At 39.0% G+C, this 18,156-nt stretch overlaps 1 protein-coding gene across 3 annotated transcripts in view; it reads right to left on the bottom strand.

Annotated features, from left to right (window-relative positions):
• Positions 1-3,900: 3,900 nt before the first annotated feature.
• The window catches only part of LOC125033958 (serine/threonine-protein kinase PAK mbt-like), a 24,657-nt gene continuing 10,401 nt past the window's right edge, over positions 3,901-18,156 (bottom strand). Inside the window, exons 2-13 of one of the 3 annotated variants that reach the window (XM_047625553.1) lie at positions 15,367-15,460; positions 14,321-14,432; positions 13,835-13,952; positions 13,447-13,542; positions 11,901-12,656; positions 10,774-11,283; positions 10,115-10,426; positions 9,862-9,990; positions 9,522-9,740; positions 9,301-9,402; positions 8,280-8,540; positions 3,901-8,045 (exon numbers count right to left, since the gene is read on the bottom strand). In XM_047625553.1, coding sequence (XP_047481509.1) covers positions 7,884-8,045; positions 8,280-8,540; positions 9,301-9,402; positions 9,522-9,740; positions 9,862-9,990; positions 10,115-10,426; positions 10,774-11,283; positions 11,901-12,656; positions 13,447-13,542; positions 13,835-13,952; positions 14,321-14,432; positions 15,367-15,400 — 2,811 coding nt within the window. In that variant the 5' untranslated portion in view covers positions 15,401-15,460 and the 3' untranslated portion in view covers positions 3,901-7,883. The remainder of the gene's footprint in view (positions 8,046-8,279; positions 8,541-9,300; positions 9,403-9,521; positions 9,741-9,861; positions 9,991-10,114; positions 10,427-10,773; positions 11,284-11,900; positions 12,657-13,446; positions 13,543-13,834; positions 13,953-14,320; positions 14,433-15,366; positions 15,461-18,156) is intronic. The other 2 variants (XM_047625554.1, XM_047625555.1) reach the window with 2 other exon arrangements.

Raw genomic sequence — 18,156 nt, 5'->3', positions numbered from 1 at the left:
TAGCCTTGGCAAACCCCCGGGTACACTCGTCCTCCCTCAATCTGTCCAAATGAAACACTCTAGGGTATTCATTTGGGCGACGGGGGGTTCTAAAGTGGACCCGGAGAGTAGCCACAACTAATCTATGATCAGTTCCACAGAACTCGGCACTTCGATACACCCTGCAGTTCTGGAGGATCCTCCACCGAGTACTAACGAGGATGTGGTCGATCTCCTTAGCCACACTACCCGTACCTCTGTACCAAGTCCAACGATGAGGGTCAGAATGCTGATACCAGGAGCCAGAAATCCTCAATTTCTGGGACCTAGCAAAGTCACGGAAAAGGAGGCTATTCTCGCTGCCAGCATCAGCTCCTGAGCCATGAGGACCGACAGACATCTCGCAGCCAGCTCGATCACAGCCGGATACCGCATTGAAATCGCCCAGAACAATACGAATATCTCGCCGAGGACATCTGTCTGCCACAGATGCAAGTTCGGCGTAAAACATCTCTTTCACCTCAAGTTTTATACATCCGTAGGAGCGTATACAGCAACAAGAGACATGAAGCCAAATGAAAGCTTCAGTCTCAATACCATAATACGCTCATCGACTGGAGTAACCTCAACTACCGAGGGTTGAAGTCTGCTGGAGATGGCTATGGCTACTCCCTGGAGATGGTGGCCATCGCTGCGGCCCGACCAGTAGTAAGTGTAGCCACCCACACTAATCGTGCCGCTACCACGTCTTCTCATCTCCGAGAGAGCAGCCACCTCAACTCTCAGCTGCTTAAATTCCCTCGATAGTAGTGGTAACCGATCGTCCTGTCGCAGGGAACGGACGTTCCAAGCCCCCACCCTGACAGTCCGCCTGAGGTCTAACCTCGGGCAGTCACTTCGGGTGGGCGCCACCTCTGCCAGTTATAATTGGGTGAAAAAGTTTTCTGAGCTGGATGGGTGTCTTGGAATGAACTGAGCTAACAGCAGATATAACTAGATAATTATATAAGCATACTGTACCCATGGCTTCCTGAAACCATTCAGGGCTGATCCACGCCAGCCTTTTATCCCTTCAACATGGCTCTCACATCTTAAGGAATAGAAGAGGGGGTTGTAGAAGAGAAGGAGAATGGTTAATGGTTAAAAGCAAAATAAATGTGCTAGACATCTAAGGTCATGTAGCACTATAGTTAATGTTAGTGAAGGGTGGTTGGGTTAGTGATTAGGTGTTAAAGCTGGGTTAAGGAATTAGTGAGTGAATGGGTTAGGGTCGGATGAGGTAATGTAAAGGGGTTAGATCAAGTGAAGGATATATATGCGTTTGAGGAAGGAAAACAGGTTGTCAAAGCAGAAAGTGTGAGATTCTGTAAGGATGTCTGATAAGTTGGGATGTCTATGTAGGGAGGACGTGGGCATGACAGTAGAATATGTGGGACTGAAAGAGGAACATTCGGAAACCGCGAATGTTCCAATGAAGGATAGTTATACTTTCGTTGATTTACTGGCAAAGAATGCAGTGCGTGTTAGAGAATTTGAAGGGGAAGGTACTAGAGGGTGGGATAAAGAATGAGGTTGGGGAGGTGGTGTTGTATCAGGAGGGGTGTCGGGAGGTAGAGGGTCTGGGGAAGAGGGTACTTGTGACATGAGGGATTCACGTGTGTATCCAGGAGGGAGTGGAAGGGATAGAGGGGATGGTGGGAGGGTTAATATAGGTGGGGCTGGAGTCGGGGGGAATGGGTTTTGTTGGGATGGGGTAGGAGGATTGGGTGTAGGGAGAATATGAGTAGGAGGAGGATGGATATCGGCAGTCACTTTGAGTGTGGAGGGAGCGGGAGTTGTAGAATTTGAAGGTGGATGAGTATTAGTTTAGGACTCGATTATGTAGTTCTGGATATCTTCAAGAGTTTCTGTAGTGGAGTTGGTTGGGGAGTTTTGTGAGATAAAGGTTTTCTTGTGAGGCGGGGAAGAGAAGTCTGGCGTCTGAAGAATAGGGGCAAAGGAAGGTGGAAGTGATTGTGGGGTAGGGGAAGAGGGGGTGGAACGTTTATTCTGTCTGCTGCGGGTAGTGCGGGGAGGGAGAGGGGAAGGTGTTGGGGCTGTAGTAGAGATTAGAGTGTCTGGATTTAAGATGGCAAAAGAATTTGACTGGGTAGAGATTGGAGGGTCTGGATTTAGGATGGCAAAAGAATTTGACTGGGGAAGGTAGGAGGTAGAAGAGGGGAAGTTAGATGGAGGGGGGTTAGGTTTAGGAGAGGGTGTAGGAGCTAGCGGGGTAGGGGGTGTGGCAGAATGAGCGACATTACTAGAGTAGGGGGTAAGAAAAAAACCTCGTCGACGAGCCTTCTGTCTGGCTTCACGTAGAGTGAGTCCAAGTCTGAATCTGAGAGTTGCTACCTCAAGAATCAAATTTGTAGGTGGGGCAGCCTCTATAAAATACATTATGGGGGCCGCCACAGTTTGCACATGTGCGTGATTGTGCAGAGCAGTTTGATCGAGTATGGCCAGGTTGGGCACATAGCGGGCATCTGGCTGTGGAATGACAGTGTTTGGTTGGGTGTCCTAAAAGCCAACAATTTTGGCACTGACGAGGAGGAAGTTGATATGGTCGGACAGGTAGGGATTCCCCACCTATGTAAACATTAAAGGGAAGGTCATGTCTACGGAAAGTAATTTTGGCAATGTTAATGGATTTCTTATGATTTCCTCTGGGAGGAATGGAGTAGCATTGTACATATGTTGCATCACAGTCTGTGAGATAGGCGAGTAAGTCCTCTCCACAATCTGACCATTCTTTATCACAGATTGGGCAATCTGTTGAGGAGATAGAGACAGTTCCGGTTCAAGTATTGAGGGTTGGATGAGGTTCTGTAGGGATGGGATTACCACATAGATCAGTTAGTTTTGTTAATGCTATAGCTTGGTTTTCAGTTGTTACTGTGACGAGACGGTAGTGGTCGGGTCGGCTACGGAGAGACTTTGCCTACTTGTTTTTGGAGGCATTGTTGGAAGAGGAGGGTGTTTTTAGAGTAGGGGGCTGTGGGAGGGATCACGAAAAATCGGTCCCATTTGGCTGGGCTAAATAGAGTATTTAGGATTCTTGTAAAGGTGGGGGTAGTAGAAGTGCAGGGACGTGTGGAGGAGGGAGTAGTGTTGAGGGGGGTAGTGTTATGGGGAGGTGGGCAATAAGGCTGTAAGGTAGTAATAAGGGGAGATGGGGTGGTTGATGAAGAAGGTTGTGGGAGTAAAGGTGTTGAAGTTGAGCATGTTGGGAGAGTAGAAATGTCTCCTGGGGGTTGGTTGTTGATTAGGGTTGATACTGTACTAGTATACATTGATGAGTGGGTAGTTGTTGCAATGTTCGGAGCCGTGGTCAAAGGAGAGCCGGGATTGGGGCTATTTGATAAAGGGGCAAGCCTCATTGCCCCTAAGAGTGGGTTTACGTCTTCATTATTGGCCTTGATAAGCCTGGAGTATGTTGGGGAAAAAAAATAGTCCACCCTCAGGGTCCCCTTGAGGGGTAAGGGCCAGGTATGGCAGGGGAATACCGTGCCCATGGTTCCCTCAGGCCGTTCAGGACTGACATAAAGTCTGCCTTTCATCCTTTTAGCACGGCTCTCACACCTTAGGAGGTGGATAGTAGAAGGGATTGGTGAAGAAACTGAAACGAAAAGTATGAGTGGGAAAAAAGACCATGCAAAATTAGTTGAGTCCCAAGGTTGAGATATTCCCCATCATTGGGTCTCAGTCTTCGTCACCTAAGCCCCCCCACGACAACAACGGGCAAAGGATTGGGGGGGAAGAGAAGGAGAAGGAAATGGGGAGAAGAAAACATCCCCAACATTGAACCTCAGTCTCCGTCTGCTATGACCGACCATGACAACAGGTATGATATTGGGGAGCACAATAATGATAAAGAAACAATTTTTAATCAGTGGAGTTTATTGCTATTATCTAAAATAGTACATGTGTATTTACATGGCTACATAATCTTTTTAGCTATGGAACTTAAAATTAAAAGAAAAAAAAAAATTACTTACTAAATACAAACTAGCTGTGTAACCAATATTCAATATTCACAAGTATCAACAGGTCTACAAAAAGCTTGATGAGAAATGCATCTTAGGAAGACAGGAATCTAACCTGGGAAAGTTCTGGGAAGAAATACTTTTATTTTTGGAACACTGTTTTTCTTCTCTAAAAGGTCCAGATGTTACGTACTAAAGTTCAACCCGAGTATTTGGTGCATTATTTGTGATTAAATTCACTGATTAAATTCATTGGAATGTATTTTTCTTATTCTAATAGTCTCACAATATATTTGATATCAAATCGAAAATGTTTTAGAATAAAGGACATGGTATTTGAGATGTTTTACTCAATCTAATTTCTTCTTCAGATATAAAAATTAGCCACATATATTGCCATACTTCAAGAAATGTTTGTAAATCATTTAAACTTTTTAAAATTGGAACATTAAGAACCTACTTTACTTTTAGTAATGAAATAATTGTTTGCAAAATTGTACAACTAATTTTTAGTCCTCATTACCTCTATATAACTGCCAAAAAATATTCAACCTGGAAAGATAATTAAGGTTACTGCTTACTGCTTTCGTAACTCAATTATACCAATGTTTATTTTCAATGTGGAAATAGATATTTCAAAATGATTCCCTAAAAAGGGTAATTCCAATTTGCAGTATGGAAAGTGTTCACATATTTGTACATCCATACAGCTTTCATAACATACATACAATTATATATGCAGTATCTCATTAACACATACACAGGCACACATATACCTGTGCATACATGTGCATATACCCATGTAACACAAGCAAGCACACACACTCTCTCTCTCTCTCTCTTGCCCACATGTGTACATAGTACGCTTGTGCACTCACACACCCACACACACACACACACACATACCATCCTACTTAAATACATACATAACTATTTTTAAATTCATGCACATCATAAGTTGAACACATTTCAGCACCTAAAATCTGAAACCCTGTATGATTCTTTAATCAACATGTGGAAAACACTGAATTGAAACTTGGGGAGGGGGTGGGGGGGATAAATGCAAAATTAACTGATAGGAAGGCAGGGGGAAAAAAAAAAGAAAGGAAAAAGATTATCCATAAGGAAGTGTGTATTCTGTAATGAGCAATAACATAATGAAAGAAAAACGCAAACGTCTTCAAGGCCTGAGCTTATGGCATATATTCTTTTTACTGTCTGTTCATGAAAGAGGGGGATATACAAGCTAATACTAAATGGGAATGAGAGATTAGCATACACGTGGCATATTCCAACAACACAGTATGAGGGTAATTATGTACAGTGTGACTTGGCTGCAATATACATTGTGACCTATTAAGGGCTAAAATAAAGTGATCCCTTCTATTTCAGAGTAATTACAATGCACCTTAATGCTCAGTAAAAGACCCCTTAAACAACAAAAATAAATAAATGAAGAAAGGTATGATGAATAAAATCAAATATAAAACTCATTACCTAAATAGTTCAACAGCTCAGGCAAATAATGATACATGAAGCTGCCTCAGTTTGAGCATGAAATTTTCCTGTTCATATTACTACTGCTCCTTTCTTTTCCTCGATACTTTTACTTTAAGACAGACATGAGTTATCCTTATCTAATACTTAGTGATTATCTATCATTACTATTAGAGAGTGAAAATTCTCTAAAAAGCATTTTTGTTCATATGAAGCATATTACTTTTTTATGCTCACAATCATAAAACCAAAACAAAATTAAATGTCAAAAATACCAACACAGTAAATACACAATTCTGACATTTGATAATAAAAAAAAAACATAAAAATAGATACATCACTAAAATAAACATTTTAGTGTGTAATACTGTAAAACTATGTGTATAGAACCCTCCCTTACAAAAAAATAATTTCCTCTGAGCATTTTTTCAACTGTCTATAAACAACATATATCTTCCACTCCAAATATTAGCAATGTGCACACAACATACAACATTCAAGGCATCAGTATGGACGGGATGACTGAATATGCGGACATTCACTGGAGACAAAGCATTGGGGACGGAAGCAAAGTTACAGAGGACGGCACACCACACTAATGTTCATTGTACACGTATTATACACTCTACATTTATGTTACAGGTACATTTTACACTTGCAATTACTAGTCTCTATAAACATCTTTTAACATTCAAAGTTTACATGTTTACATGTAAAAAATAACAAAGCACATAAATTTGCAAGTCATATTATCAACTTTTTAGTGACCTCTGGGCCGAGTTCTGGTTCAGGAGTGAATCAGCTGCTCGTAACAGTGGTTCTTACAACCGTCTCCAGCTTTGCCATGGCAGGCACACTCCTAAGGCACGAAAATCAATTTTGAGTGGTTCCTTAACATACTCTAGGAAAATTAAAAGGAAATTATGGAGTCATTTCAAATCTTCTGCATCTGCATTAAAAGATAGTGATAATCATAATAAATAAAAAAGTAACAATATAAAATTACATTTGACAACAAACAATAGTCCTATGAGAAAGATTATCAACAGCTTGTGGGAACAGCAAAGAGGTCATAATTCATGCCTGAAGTTACTGTTAATGGCTCAGTAATTCACTAGTGATGTCACAAACAATGCAATCAGATACATTATTAGTGAAAATGAAAGGTTCCATTAGAGTTTGAACCAGTCTGTCTACTTTACATGCATAAAATATGGTGAATTAGAAAGAAAAACTTTGTAAAATTACATGTGAGTAATAATGCTGTCTTTTACGGCAATGAATCTGTACATAAATTACAAATTAACTACTAGAAGGGCCACTTATGTCATGACTTTAGGACTCTCTTACTGCCCCTCAAAGCTGTTTCTGGTCAACATTATATTAAAACAGCAGTAATTACACTGCCTATGTGATGGAATGAGCTGTACAAGTATTAAATGCTAGTTACAAATGATAAAATCAACAAGGCATGTACAGATATATTTACAAAAATGAAACGAAAAAATATTGGCAAGAATTTCTTACACTGTCAGATACAATGTCATTCAAAATTACAATCTATCTACATGCTCCCTGTTACTGCTTCAAAAAACTTAAACCGAAGCACAAGACAGAGAAAAAACAAGTCATATGTACTGGAATGGTCTCTTTCAGCCCAGATCATTTCAAATAGCTCAATCAGGGCACTTTAGTTTTTTATCATTGGAACTCATAGCTGCCCAGCATATACATGTGTGTGGGCCTGAAAGGGGCTTATATGGCAGATCATACGTACAACTACAAAACTTAACTAGTGGTGAGCAACATTCCTTTTCTTATTAGTATGCCCACCACATCTGTCTACATTCAGCAATTACTAAAAGCCTCTTTGGTGATATGAAATATTCGTATTTATAAAGTAAATATATATCTATACAAAAATACAGCTTGGTTACAAATCCCTTAGGAACAATGAGTAGGGCTGGAATACATAGTTTTCTGAAGATGCTTTTTACATGTAATATGTGTACACTGTTAAGCTGCCAATGTAGACACACCTTGCATACAGCTGCTAGTGCTCAGTCACCATTTCATGTCATATTTCATGAATTGTAAAAAAAGGCATAGCACACCGATTGATTCCTAAAATATATAAAGCAGTACTTAACGTGTCTTGATAAAATTTCCTTGAGTTATATCTGCCAACTGCACCTGTCACATTCCAGATAATCACAGTGCAGTATCAACATTTTTACGACGTTTCATAATTACGACGTGGATTTCCTATTTTTAAGCATATAAGGCAGTTTTAAGCATCCAGAATTACCAAGTAAGTTCTTGCTAAGGCACATACCTATCAAAACAATTATTACCATCTTCAAATGCATAAGAATTAAGAGCTCAACATGGAGAATGTCTGAACGACCTCATCAGTGGCACAAGGAGGGAGGGAGGACCAGCCTGACGAAGGAATGGGTGTTGGAGGAGCTCAAATGCAGTGGCTCTCTGACCAGGATCACGAACCAGCATCTTTTCCAGGAATCCTTGTAACCGTGGTGATATCTAAGGGTAGTTAAAATTATTGTATCATTATAGACTTCCTAAAATAACAAAATATGTCAATACCAACCCATATTCTGACATATTCACTCCTTTTCTGAAGATAAAGTAGTTCACTTTGGGATATTTTCATATTTGAAGTGTTAACATATCTGATTAACAAAATAATACGAAGTGAAAATAAATATCTGAGAGAAAAAACAAACACAATGAATCAAGAACACTGGCTCTACAAACCTTATGAGAGTTCTTTAGTTTGGGAGGTGGCATGTCCCTTATACGTCTCATTGCTTGCAAGGGGGGTTCGTTGAAGAATGGAGGCTCACCATCGACCATCTCAATCACCATGATGCCAAGGGACCAAATGTCTACTTCTGGGCCATAAGGTAGCCGTGATATAACCTCTGGTGCCATCCAATATGGCGTGCCCACTAAAGACTTCCGCTTTGGCAGCTCCTGGGACACTTGAGCACAGAAGCCAAAGTCTGAGAGTTTCACCTGCAATCACACATGTGCATAAGAATCAAGGGTATTTAAATAGTAGTGTACATATGAAATTAAACCTCCTTTCCAATGACTGATTTCCTTCTCACTAATTAATATAAGACTAAATGCCTCTTGACACTATTTGACTTGGTTCTCTCTACAAATAAAAAGATTCTAGAAAACACTGGATATAAAAGACAAAAGAAATTACTTTACATTAACACTACTATTCACAAATATGATATCATCTTGTCTTTCAAAAAGTTAATCCAATTATCCTTTACATCTATTAATTATAACCTAACTGTTTAAATATAATATCTCAATACTTCTTTACTACAGTTCTAATCCCCTTGGGATACAGTATTGTACACTGAGAATACAAACTGCACTGCAGGCCATTTTCTGTATGAAAGGATTGTGATGCAAATTTATAAGACACACACACACATATATATATATATATATATATATATATATATATATATATATATATATATATCTTATACAAATCCATATTCAATGGGGCAGAACTGTGAGTATATATATATATATATATATATATATATATATATATATATATATATATATATATTCAGATAGTGAGTACAACAGGGTACTCATGATATTTAAAGCTACAGTGTATAATTTTTACATACTATCAGTTCTATTTTGAGTCATTACCTTTAATACTTATAAGCATCAGATTCTTATTTGTTATCATATCTTTTTCCCTGAAATGACCTGATATATCAAATGCTTGGCTACTCACCCTGCCATCACTTGCAAGCAAAATAGAGTCACTCTTTATGTCACGGTGGATAACTCCTTGTGAATGGAGGTAGGCCAATGCTTTCAGGCACTGTCTGCAAACCTGAAAAAAAGAAAGAAGAAAAATTAGTTACATACACTTTTCCAACAAACTACATATACTGAAACCACTCATCATTAAAAATGGGTGAGACAGGAATGGAAAGGCAGCAGAAACATTACCGTTGCAATCTGTTCCTCATCCATTCTTGCATGAGTGACTATGTCTGTAAGTGCTCCTCCTTCAAGGAACTCCATCACCACCCAGAGTTCATCCTCCACCAAGAAGGAGTCATACATTTCGACAATGTTTGGGTGGTGGTAGTCCCTCATGATGACCACCTCATTGAAGAGCAGTTCACGACGCTGCTGCTTCCGCAGATCCATCTTTTTCACTGCAACCTATAAATAATAATAAGATTGTCAATCATAGGCTCAATAAATTTTTTCTATAATCTACACACAGTAATGAAGAATTGATTTCCCAAAGACAAAACTTATCATGGTTATCCTACACACATACCTGATTGCCAGTTTCTCTCTCACTGGCTATGCAAACAATGCCTGTTGATCCTTCACCAATCTTAATGAAATTATCCAAGTTGTATCTGGGATCTCCTGGGCTCACAACCATCTGAAGAGCTGCTCGGAACTGGGGAAAAAAAAGAAAAAGAAAAAAAAAAAACTTTAATCTCTCTCTCTAATTATTAATATTTGCAGTACAAGAAATGTAATCTAAAACATATATCACAGTAATTTTCAGTGCAAAATCTTACCTGCTCATGTGATAATCTCTGCTGATCATGTGGTTTGTTTGACTGGTGATGCTGAACCGAGTTCCCTTGGCTGGAGAATCCTGGCGGAGACTTCCCAGGTTGTGTGGTTGTATTGTTGTTGACTTGGGCACTACCACTTCCTGCACTACCCCCTTCCTTGCCATCGCCGCTGGCTTTGCGATCTCGTAACTTTACCTGAGGAGGAGCTTGCGTGGTTGATTGAGGGTCAAACCGGTTTCCATTGTGATCTTGTTGTACATTGGGGGATCCCTTGTTGGGGGGAGAAATCTGTTCCGGTGCTGGAGCTGGTGGCTGTGTGGTGGGTCAGAACAAGGCTTTGTTACATGAAAGAAAACAGTGTCTCCTCTGAAGCATGCAAACCAAGAATATCACACACTAATTCATGTTTGATAAATGAGACATTTCCTCTGTTCATAGACAAAGGTCAAGCTATGGATTAGCTAGCTAAGTAAAATATAGTAGCTACCTTTTATAAAGCAAAATTGGAATTATAAAAACATTACCACTGAAGTCAAATTAAAGGATTAAAGACTGTTCTAAACCAATAAATTCAACTGCTTTTGAAATTTACAAAATATTTTAAAAGTTAAAGTTAAAGAGAAAAAGAAATAAAGAAAAAGAATGAAATAAGACATTACCTTTGCATACATCTGGCCATGAGGTGGGACCTGGTGTGGCTGCTGCGGCAACTTTTGCACCCCATGTGGTGGAGGTGGTGGGGGTAACTGCTGCTGTTGATGCTGCTCATGTTGCTGCTGTGGTGGATGCTGCTGTTGAAGCTGTTGCTGTTGCTGCTGCTGCTGCTGTTGTTGATGCTGGGACTGTTGCTGCTGCTGCTGAAGATGTAGCTGATGAAGGTGGCTCTGAGAGCTGTGGTGAGGAGGAGCACCATGAGGAGACTGGTGAGGGGGTGGCAGCGGCTGAGGTCCACGGTGGTACGGCCGCTGTGCAGGTGGAGACTGGTGGGGATGCTGGCCTGGGTGGTGGTTGGGCTGGTGTGGGTGTTGGTTGGGGTGTGGGTAGGGGCCTGAGTGGGGATGGTGGGGAGGGTGTTGGCCAGGGTGAGCATGGGGGGGATAGTGGGGTCCATTTGGATGGCCAGGTGGGCCTCCTGCCTCTGGTGGTAGCTGCGCAGGGGGACGTCCACCCTGAAATTTTGACAAAGAATACATAAAAAATATATCAAATGGAAATGATTCTTGGCATAAAAAGTATGGTACATCTCCCTTAAAAAATCCTTGACAGTGACACCAAAACAATGCAAGGAAAGCACCTAAGACCAAGGACTATTTGATAGTCCTTGTTCTTAGGTGCTTTCCTTGCCCTGTCCCATAGCTATTTAGTATTGAGCTGACAAATATAGCTGGTACTGTGTTAATAGAAATATCAAGGAGCTTGATAAGGATACTCAGATCTTATTATATATGTGAATATAAAATGTATATATATATATATATATATATATATATATATATATATATATATATATATATATAATAATAATAATAATAATAATAATAATAAAAATAACAATAATAATTCTGTAAACAAATCAGTTAAAACAATGCATAGGGTTATGTCAGTAAGACATACGAATACAAATTATATATAATTAACATAATGGTCAAGAAATAAAATACAGTGAATAGCAAAAATCCTTTCTTGGTCTAAACTTTAAGTTCTGGAAAACACTGCAAATTTCCACAAATCTCCCCTGAAACTTAGCAACTTAAAGAACTACTTAACAAAAAAACTTTTATCTCACCTGAGGATGAGGTGGGTGTCCATTATGAAGACTCTGGTGATGGGGAGGAGGGGGAGTTGGCCCATGCTGGCCACTACTGCCAGCTGAGCCAGCAGAAGAGGGGCCTGAGGGTGTTCTGATACCCATGTCGGGGCGTCCCATACCCCACCCTTCCCTGCGCATGTCTGGGTGGTGTGGAGCTCTTGGATCACGGGGATCCCATCTCTCCTCCCCATTGACAGGGTGGCCATGTGGGCCATGGGGTGGACCATGAGGTGGGCCACCATGAGGGGGACCATGCTGACCTGAGTGGGGAGGACCATGGCCCTGCTGTGGGCGCAGGTGGGGAGGATAGCCAGGTGAGCCCTTGGGGGGCTGCGTGGGGCTTATGGGGTGGTGAGAGAGGTGACCTGGAGGCCCTTGTGGGTGGCCTGGATGACCTTGTGGGTGGCCCGGCGGGTGCCCTTGGTAATGCCCTGGATGGTTTGGATGAGGCATATGCTGGCCCTGTGGGTGCTGGGGATGTCCTGGGTATTGGGCATGAGGGGGCCAGTTGTGGGGAGGTCCGTCCAGAACCTCGCCCTCGTGTAGAGTCGGGGGGAGGTTGTAGCCGCCCCACTGCTCTGGCCGCCGTAGTCTTGGGGGACTCGAGGATCGGAGGGAGTTGGACCTTGCGACGCTGGAGGTCTTGGGGAGGTTCGATGAGCTACTGCTGCTGTTGTTATTGTTGTTGTTACTGTTGTTGCTATTGCCTCGATCTCCTCTCATGGTGGTCTGCTTTAAAGACCAAACAAATTAGGACATTTAGCATTTTCATAATTTTTCATTTTCAGAACAAAAAAAAAAAATTTTGCGGGGAAATTTTGAGACGATAAATCCAAGAAAAGAATGCAGCAATCATTGTCATTAATTTTGCTGACTAACTGACCTGAAATTGCTTAATCAAGCTTTATCATAATATTCTCATACATAAAAAGTGTGGTGTATTTATGCATATTTTTTGACACCAGGCATAGATAAGAATCTGATCAAATCTGACAATATATGCACCTGACATCATAACTGACAAAATCTTTGAATTCTCTTGCAGTCACACTAATATCAATAAATGAAATGGAAATCTAGTATTACTCAGGTGTGCTTGTGTACCATTACTTAAACTTATCATATTTATGTGACCCTACTCACAATTTGTCTACAACGAAAAAAGTCTAAAGCAAGGTAAAGCTGCTCACCCTATCACTTTATAGCAGAATGTGGAATCACTTACTTTAAAATGCAAACAAAAAGCAAAGGAAAGTCTGGGAAAATACACAATAATACTGAAAGCCATCTTGCTGCATTGCTTCCTCAGGGAAAAACAGCATTCAGCATAGTGTATTTAACAGCTCTTCCCTATGTTGTAGAGTCATTTAAAATAACCCAGCCCACAGCATCACAGTTTTGTATAATAATAAAAATAATAATAATAATAATAATAATAATAATAATAATAATAACAAAAAAAAAAAAAAAAAGACTCTCTTGGTACATACACACTCCTAGTCCTCTGAATTCCACAACTTACCTGTGGATTTTTACTTGGATCAGCCAGGTTAAGAGTAGCAAAACCACGACTTAATCTGCTAGAAGAATCATGCCCTCTCGAGGTTTCTGGTGGCCCCTGCGAACCGAGAGAGAGAAAAACTAATATAATGATCCATGTCTAATGGAAGTGGATTGTATAAGTATAACAGTTATATGCTTACACTGCTACACAAGAGCAAATAAGAACTCTTAAAGCCTTAGAGATGAGAAAATGGAACCAAGAACACAAACTTGATAGTAAAGAAAGCACAAACCCCTCTAAAAGAAAATGAAAATGAAAGGAAGCAAACACAAGAGGAAAGTAGCAATAATAAAAAGAAAGAGTGGAGGAAGAAGAGATAGAAAAGGGTATTAATGTTATTACCCACCTTCATGTCGAGCATATCCATGGGGGTGATCTGCGATGGATCAACTAGCGGCATGGGTCTCCCCTTATCGAGCGCATTTGATACAATTCCCTGCCACTGAGGAGGCAGCCCAACATATCTGTCAAATAATTGCATAGTGTTTAAATCAAACCTCAACTGAACTGAAAAAAGTAAAAAAAAAAAATATCATGACTGATTCAGTATTATCATACGTAACAAAAAGAGGGAATGAAATCATGGGTATATAGTATGTACTTAATTATAGGTAAATGGCATCAATAAGCATAAAGAAAATGCAAATGATGGAAAAGAATGAGACACAACTATCAACTTAATAAAAATTTTAAGTGCAAATTTAATTTAGGTATTTGTATATTACCCAAAAATTCCCAAAGCATCAAATAAACACATTCATAAAGTTTCCTTTCTGTATCAAATTTCTGAAGAAAAAAATAATAAAATAAATAAAAGGAGTATACTACTTACTTTTGTTCATGGTGATCAAAGCCTGTGTGGACGCGGTGCTCGAAGTTACTTGGCGCAGATATCTGCACTTTTTTACTCTTTTTCTTGAACATTCTGCCCCGCGTCTCTTCACCTGTCAACAGAACAAATATATTTAGTTTGCTTCCAAGTCATTCAAAATGGTTTTAAGAAATGCTGAATATATTGCAAAATGTTATAAACAGTCCAATAACACATGGATGAAATGGAAAAAACTATAACTGGCACATGGTCAAAACTTAATCTAACATACAGAACAAGCAGACATACAAATGCACATGTTCACTTAAAAACAAAGAAACTTAACTTATCCACTGACTATCATGTATATATATATATCTCACTGAATACCAAGGACTTTACATGGAAGAGCATTTCCTCAGTATTAATGACAGGATGGAGTAGGGGAAAAAGGAAATAAAGAAAGAAAGGAAAAAAAAATGTAATAATAATAATAATGAAAAAAAATAATGATGATGATAACAATAACAATAATACTACTACTACTAATAATAATAACAATAATAACAATACCAATAATAATAGTAACAAGAATAACAACAACAACAACAACAACAATAATATCAATACCAATAATAATAATAATAATAATAATAATAATAATAATAAAAAAGTAAAAATAATAATCAATTAATAAAAAAAATAAATAAATCACATCACATCAGCATCCAAAAGTAAGTTTCCTTTGAAGGCAGGAGAAAATGCTAAACTTCTCCGGGACCGTTATGAAAGGCAAGGATTTTAGTTCTTTTTTCTTGATCACCCAGGAGAGCAAATTAAATTACTGACTGGTAGACAGGAGAGATAACACCCTCTAATTCTCAAAAATCTCAATTCTGTCATGCAAATTCCGAAAAATGATTCTGTCACATGTTGAGCAACAAAGAATTCCCAACTAGTAATGCACTAGATTTGCTATTTTACAAATAAAATTATTTTCCTTCTTTTTTTTTTTTTTGCCTAATGAGTCCCATGATGACTTAAAAGAATAGTATTGGAATAATTGCCTTCTGACAGATGCCTGTGGCCCAGGGGATTCATTAGCAATATTGCAACGCAGCTTTTGGCCTTCTTCCTGCTTCATGTGCATTCAACTTGATACTGAAACGTACATAAACACTGGGTAAGAAATTGATCAAAACACTACTTATGCCCTTGTGAGAAGAAGAAAAAAAAAAAGAAAAAAAGAAAAAGAAAAAAAAAAAAAAAAAATATACAAAATCCATAATAAATCACCCCAAAAATACAAAGAGCAGAAAAGAAAAGAAAAGAAAAGAAGAAGAAAAAGAAAAGAAAAAACAAAACAAAAAAAAAACAATTACAGTATAACCGCAATGCAAGAGAGCCAACATCACATTCCAGGTAGCATGATTATGGCCTCTATCTGGTCACACTGTCTCTCTCTGTCATTCCTCTGGCTTCATAACAAATCCCTCTCTGGCCTATTCAACCTTACACACCACACAATACTCTCTCTGTTCTTATCCTCTCCTTTCTCTCTATACCATTTTTATCTTTGAGGAAGGAAAGAAAAGGGGGTCAAAATGAGGAACAGCAACAAAAGATTATCATAAAAATATGCAAATGCAAGAAAGTAAACAGAAAAATGAAAATAATAAAAAAAGGAAAATAAGCAAATATACACATAAAACAGGTTATCAGACATCTAAATAATGTGTGTTGATTAACAGAAAACTGCATTCCGATATTTAATCTTATCTACCTGAACAACAAACAACAATAATTAGCTACCCTCTCTGCAAGTGACACACAACTTTTAATTTGAACATAATGACTTCCTGTAGTAATATATATAATTCTTAAGTGTCATTCTCAAGGTAAATACTGTATTTGTTCCTCAATATATTTTTTTTGGCAGAGCAAAAAGAGATGAAACACAATTCAATTCATGTATTCACATTTAATGAATATACCAATTCATTTCTCATTCTCATGTGAGTGAGTGAGTGAGTGAGTGAGAGAGAAAGAGAAAGAGAGAAAGGAGAGGAGAGGAGAGGAGGAGAGGAGAGAAGAGAAGACAAGAGAAGACAAGAGAGAGATAAAGAAAAGAGAGAGAAAGAAAAGAGAGAGGGAGAGAAAGAAAAGAGAGAGAGAGAGAGAGAGAGAGAGAGAGAGAGAGAGAGAGAGAGAGAGAGAGGGAAGAGAAAAGAAAGGAAAAGGAGAAAAGAGAGAGGAAAGAGGAGAGAAAAAGAGAGAGGGGAAAGAGAAAAAGAAAGAAAGAGAGAGAGAGAAAGAAGAGAGAAAGGGGAAAGAAGGAAAAGGGAAAGGAGAGGAGAAGGAGAAAAAAGAGAGAGAGAGAGAGAAGAGAAGAGAGAGAGAGAAGAGGAGAGAGAAGAGAGAAGAAAAGAGAGAGAAGAGAGAAGAAAAAAGGGGAAAAGGAAAAGAGAGGAGAGAGGAGGCGGGGAAAAGAGAAAAAGGAGGGGAAAGAGAGAGAGAAGGAGAGAGTAGGGGAGAGAGGAAGGGAGAGAAGAGAGAGGGAGAAGAGAAAAAAAAAGAGAGAGAAGAGAAAAAAAGAAAAAAAAAGAGAGAGAAGGGAAAAAGGGGAAAAAGAGATGAGAGAGGAAGAGAAGAGAAAAAAAAAAAGAGAGAAAGAGAGAAAAGAGAAAAAGGGGGAAAGAAATAGAAAAACGGACGAAAACTGAAAATTTTTGAACCCAAAAAAAACCCCCCGGAGAAACCCCTTAACCAAAAGACCAAGGAAAAGAAAGAAAGAAAAAACACAGGTGACTTACCTTTTTTGAAGCAAGGAAAGAGGAGTTGGAAAAGAAAACAAAAAAAGGAAAAGAAAAAAACCCCATGATCCCCCGGGGGAAGGAAAAAGGAAAAACCCTCCAGACAAAGAAAGAAAGGGGAAAAGGGACGAAAAAGGGAAGGAAAGACAAAGTAAAAAAAACAGGAAATCAGAAGGAATTAAGGGGGAAAAGGAAGGGAATTTAAGGAAAAAAAAAAAAAAGAAAAGCCAATTCCAAAAGGGAAAAGAAAAACAACACAAAATAAAAAGGAAGAAAAGGGAATCCGGGAAGAGAAAGGAGAAAGAAAAAAAGAAAACAAAAATAGAAAACAGAAATAAAGCCCCGGAAGGCCCCCAAAAAAACCCCGGTAATGGGGGAAAAAAAGGAAAAGAAAACCCCCAAACAAAAGAACAACCAAAAGGGAAACGGCCTTTTTCCCCCGAGTTTTAAAAATTTTTAGGGGGGAAAAAAAATTTGGGAAGGAGAAAAGAATTTAGGAAAAGACAGGGAAAGAAGGGGAAAAGAAAAAAAAAAAGAAAAAGAAAGAAAGAAGAGAGAGAGAGGGGAGAGGGAAAAAGAAAAGAGAGAGGGGGAGAGAGAGAGAAAAAGGGAAAAGGAGAGAGGGGAGAGAGGAGAAGAGAGAGAAAAAGATGGAGAGAGAAAAAGGAGGAGAGAGGAGAGGGGAGAAAAAAAAGAAAAGAGAGAGAGAAAAAGAAAGAAAAAGAGAGAAAAGAAAGAAAAAAAGAGAAAGAAATAAAAAGAGAGAGAAAGAAAGGAAAAAAAGAGAGGAGATGAGAAGAGGAGAGGGGGAGAGAAGAGGAGAGAAAAAAGAAGAGAGAGTGGGGAAAAAAAGAGAGAGAGAGAAGAAAAAAAAAGAGAAGAGAGAAAAAAAGAAAAGGGAGGAAAAAAAAAGGGAGAAAGAGAAAAAAAAAGAGAGAGGGAAAAAAAAGAGAAGAGAGAGAAAAAAAAGAAGAGAGGAAAAGAGAGAGAGAGAGATGAGAGGAGAGAGAAAAAGAGAGAGAAAATTAATAGGGGGAAAAAGAA

The sequence above is a fragment of the Penaeus chinensis genome, chromosome 17 (assembly GCF_019202785.1).
Source record: "Penaeus chinensis breed Huanghai No. 1 chromosome 17, ASM1920278v2, whole genome shotgun sequence".
NCBI classification, from domain to species: domain Eukaryota; kingdom Metazoa; phylum Arthropoda; class Malacostraca; order Decapoda; family Penaeidae; genus Penaeus; species Penaeus chinensis.
This window is presented reverse-complemented; position numbering and strand designations above follow the sequence as displayed.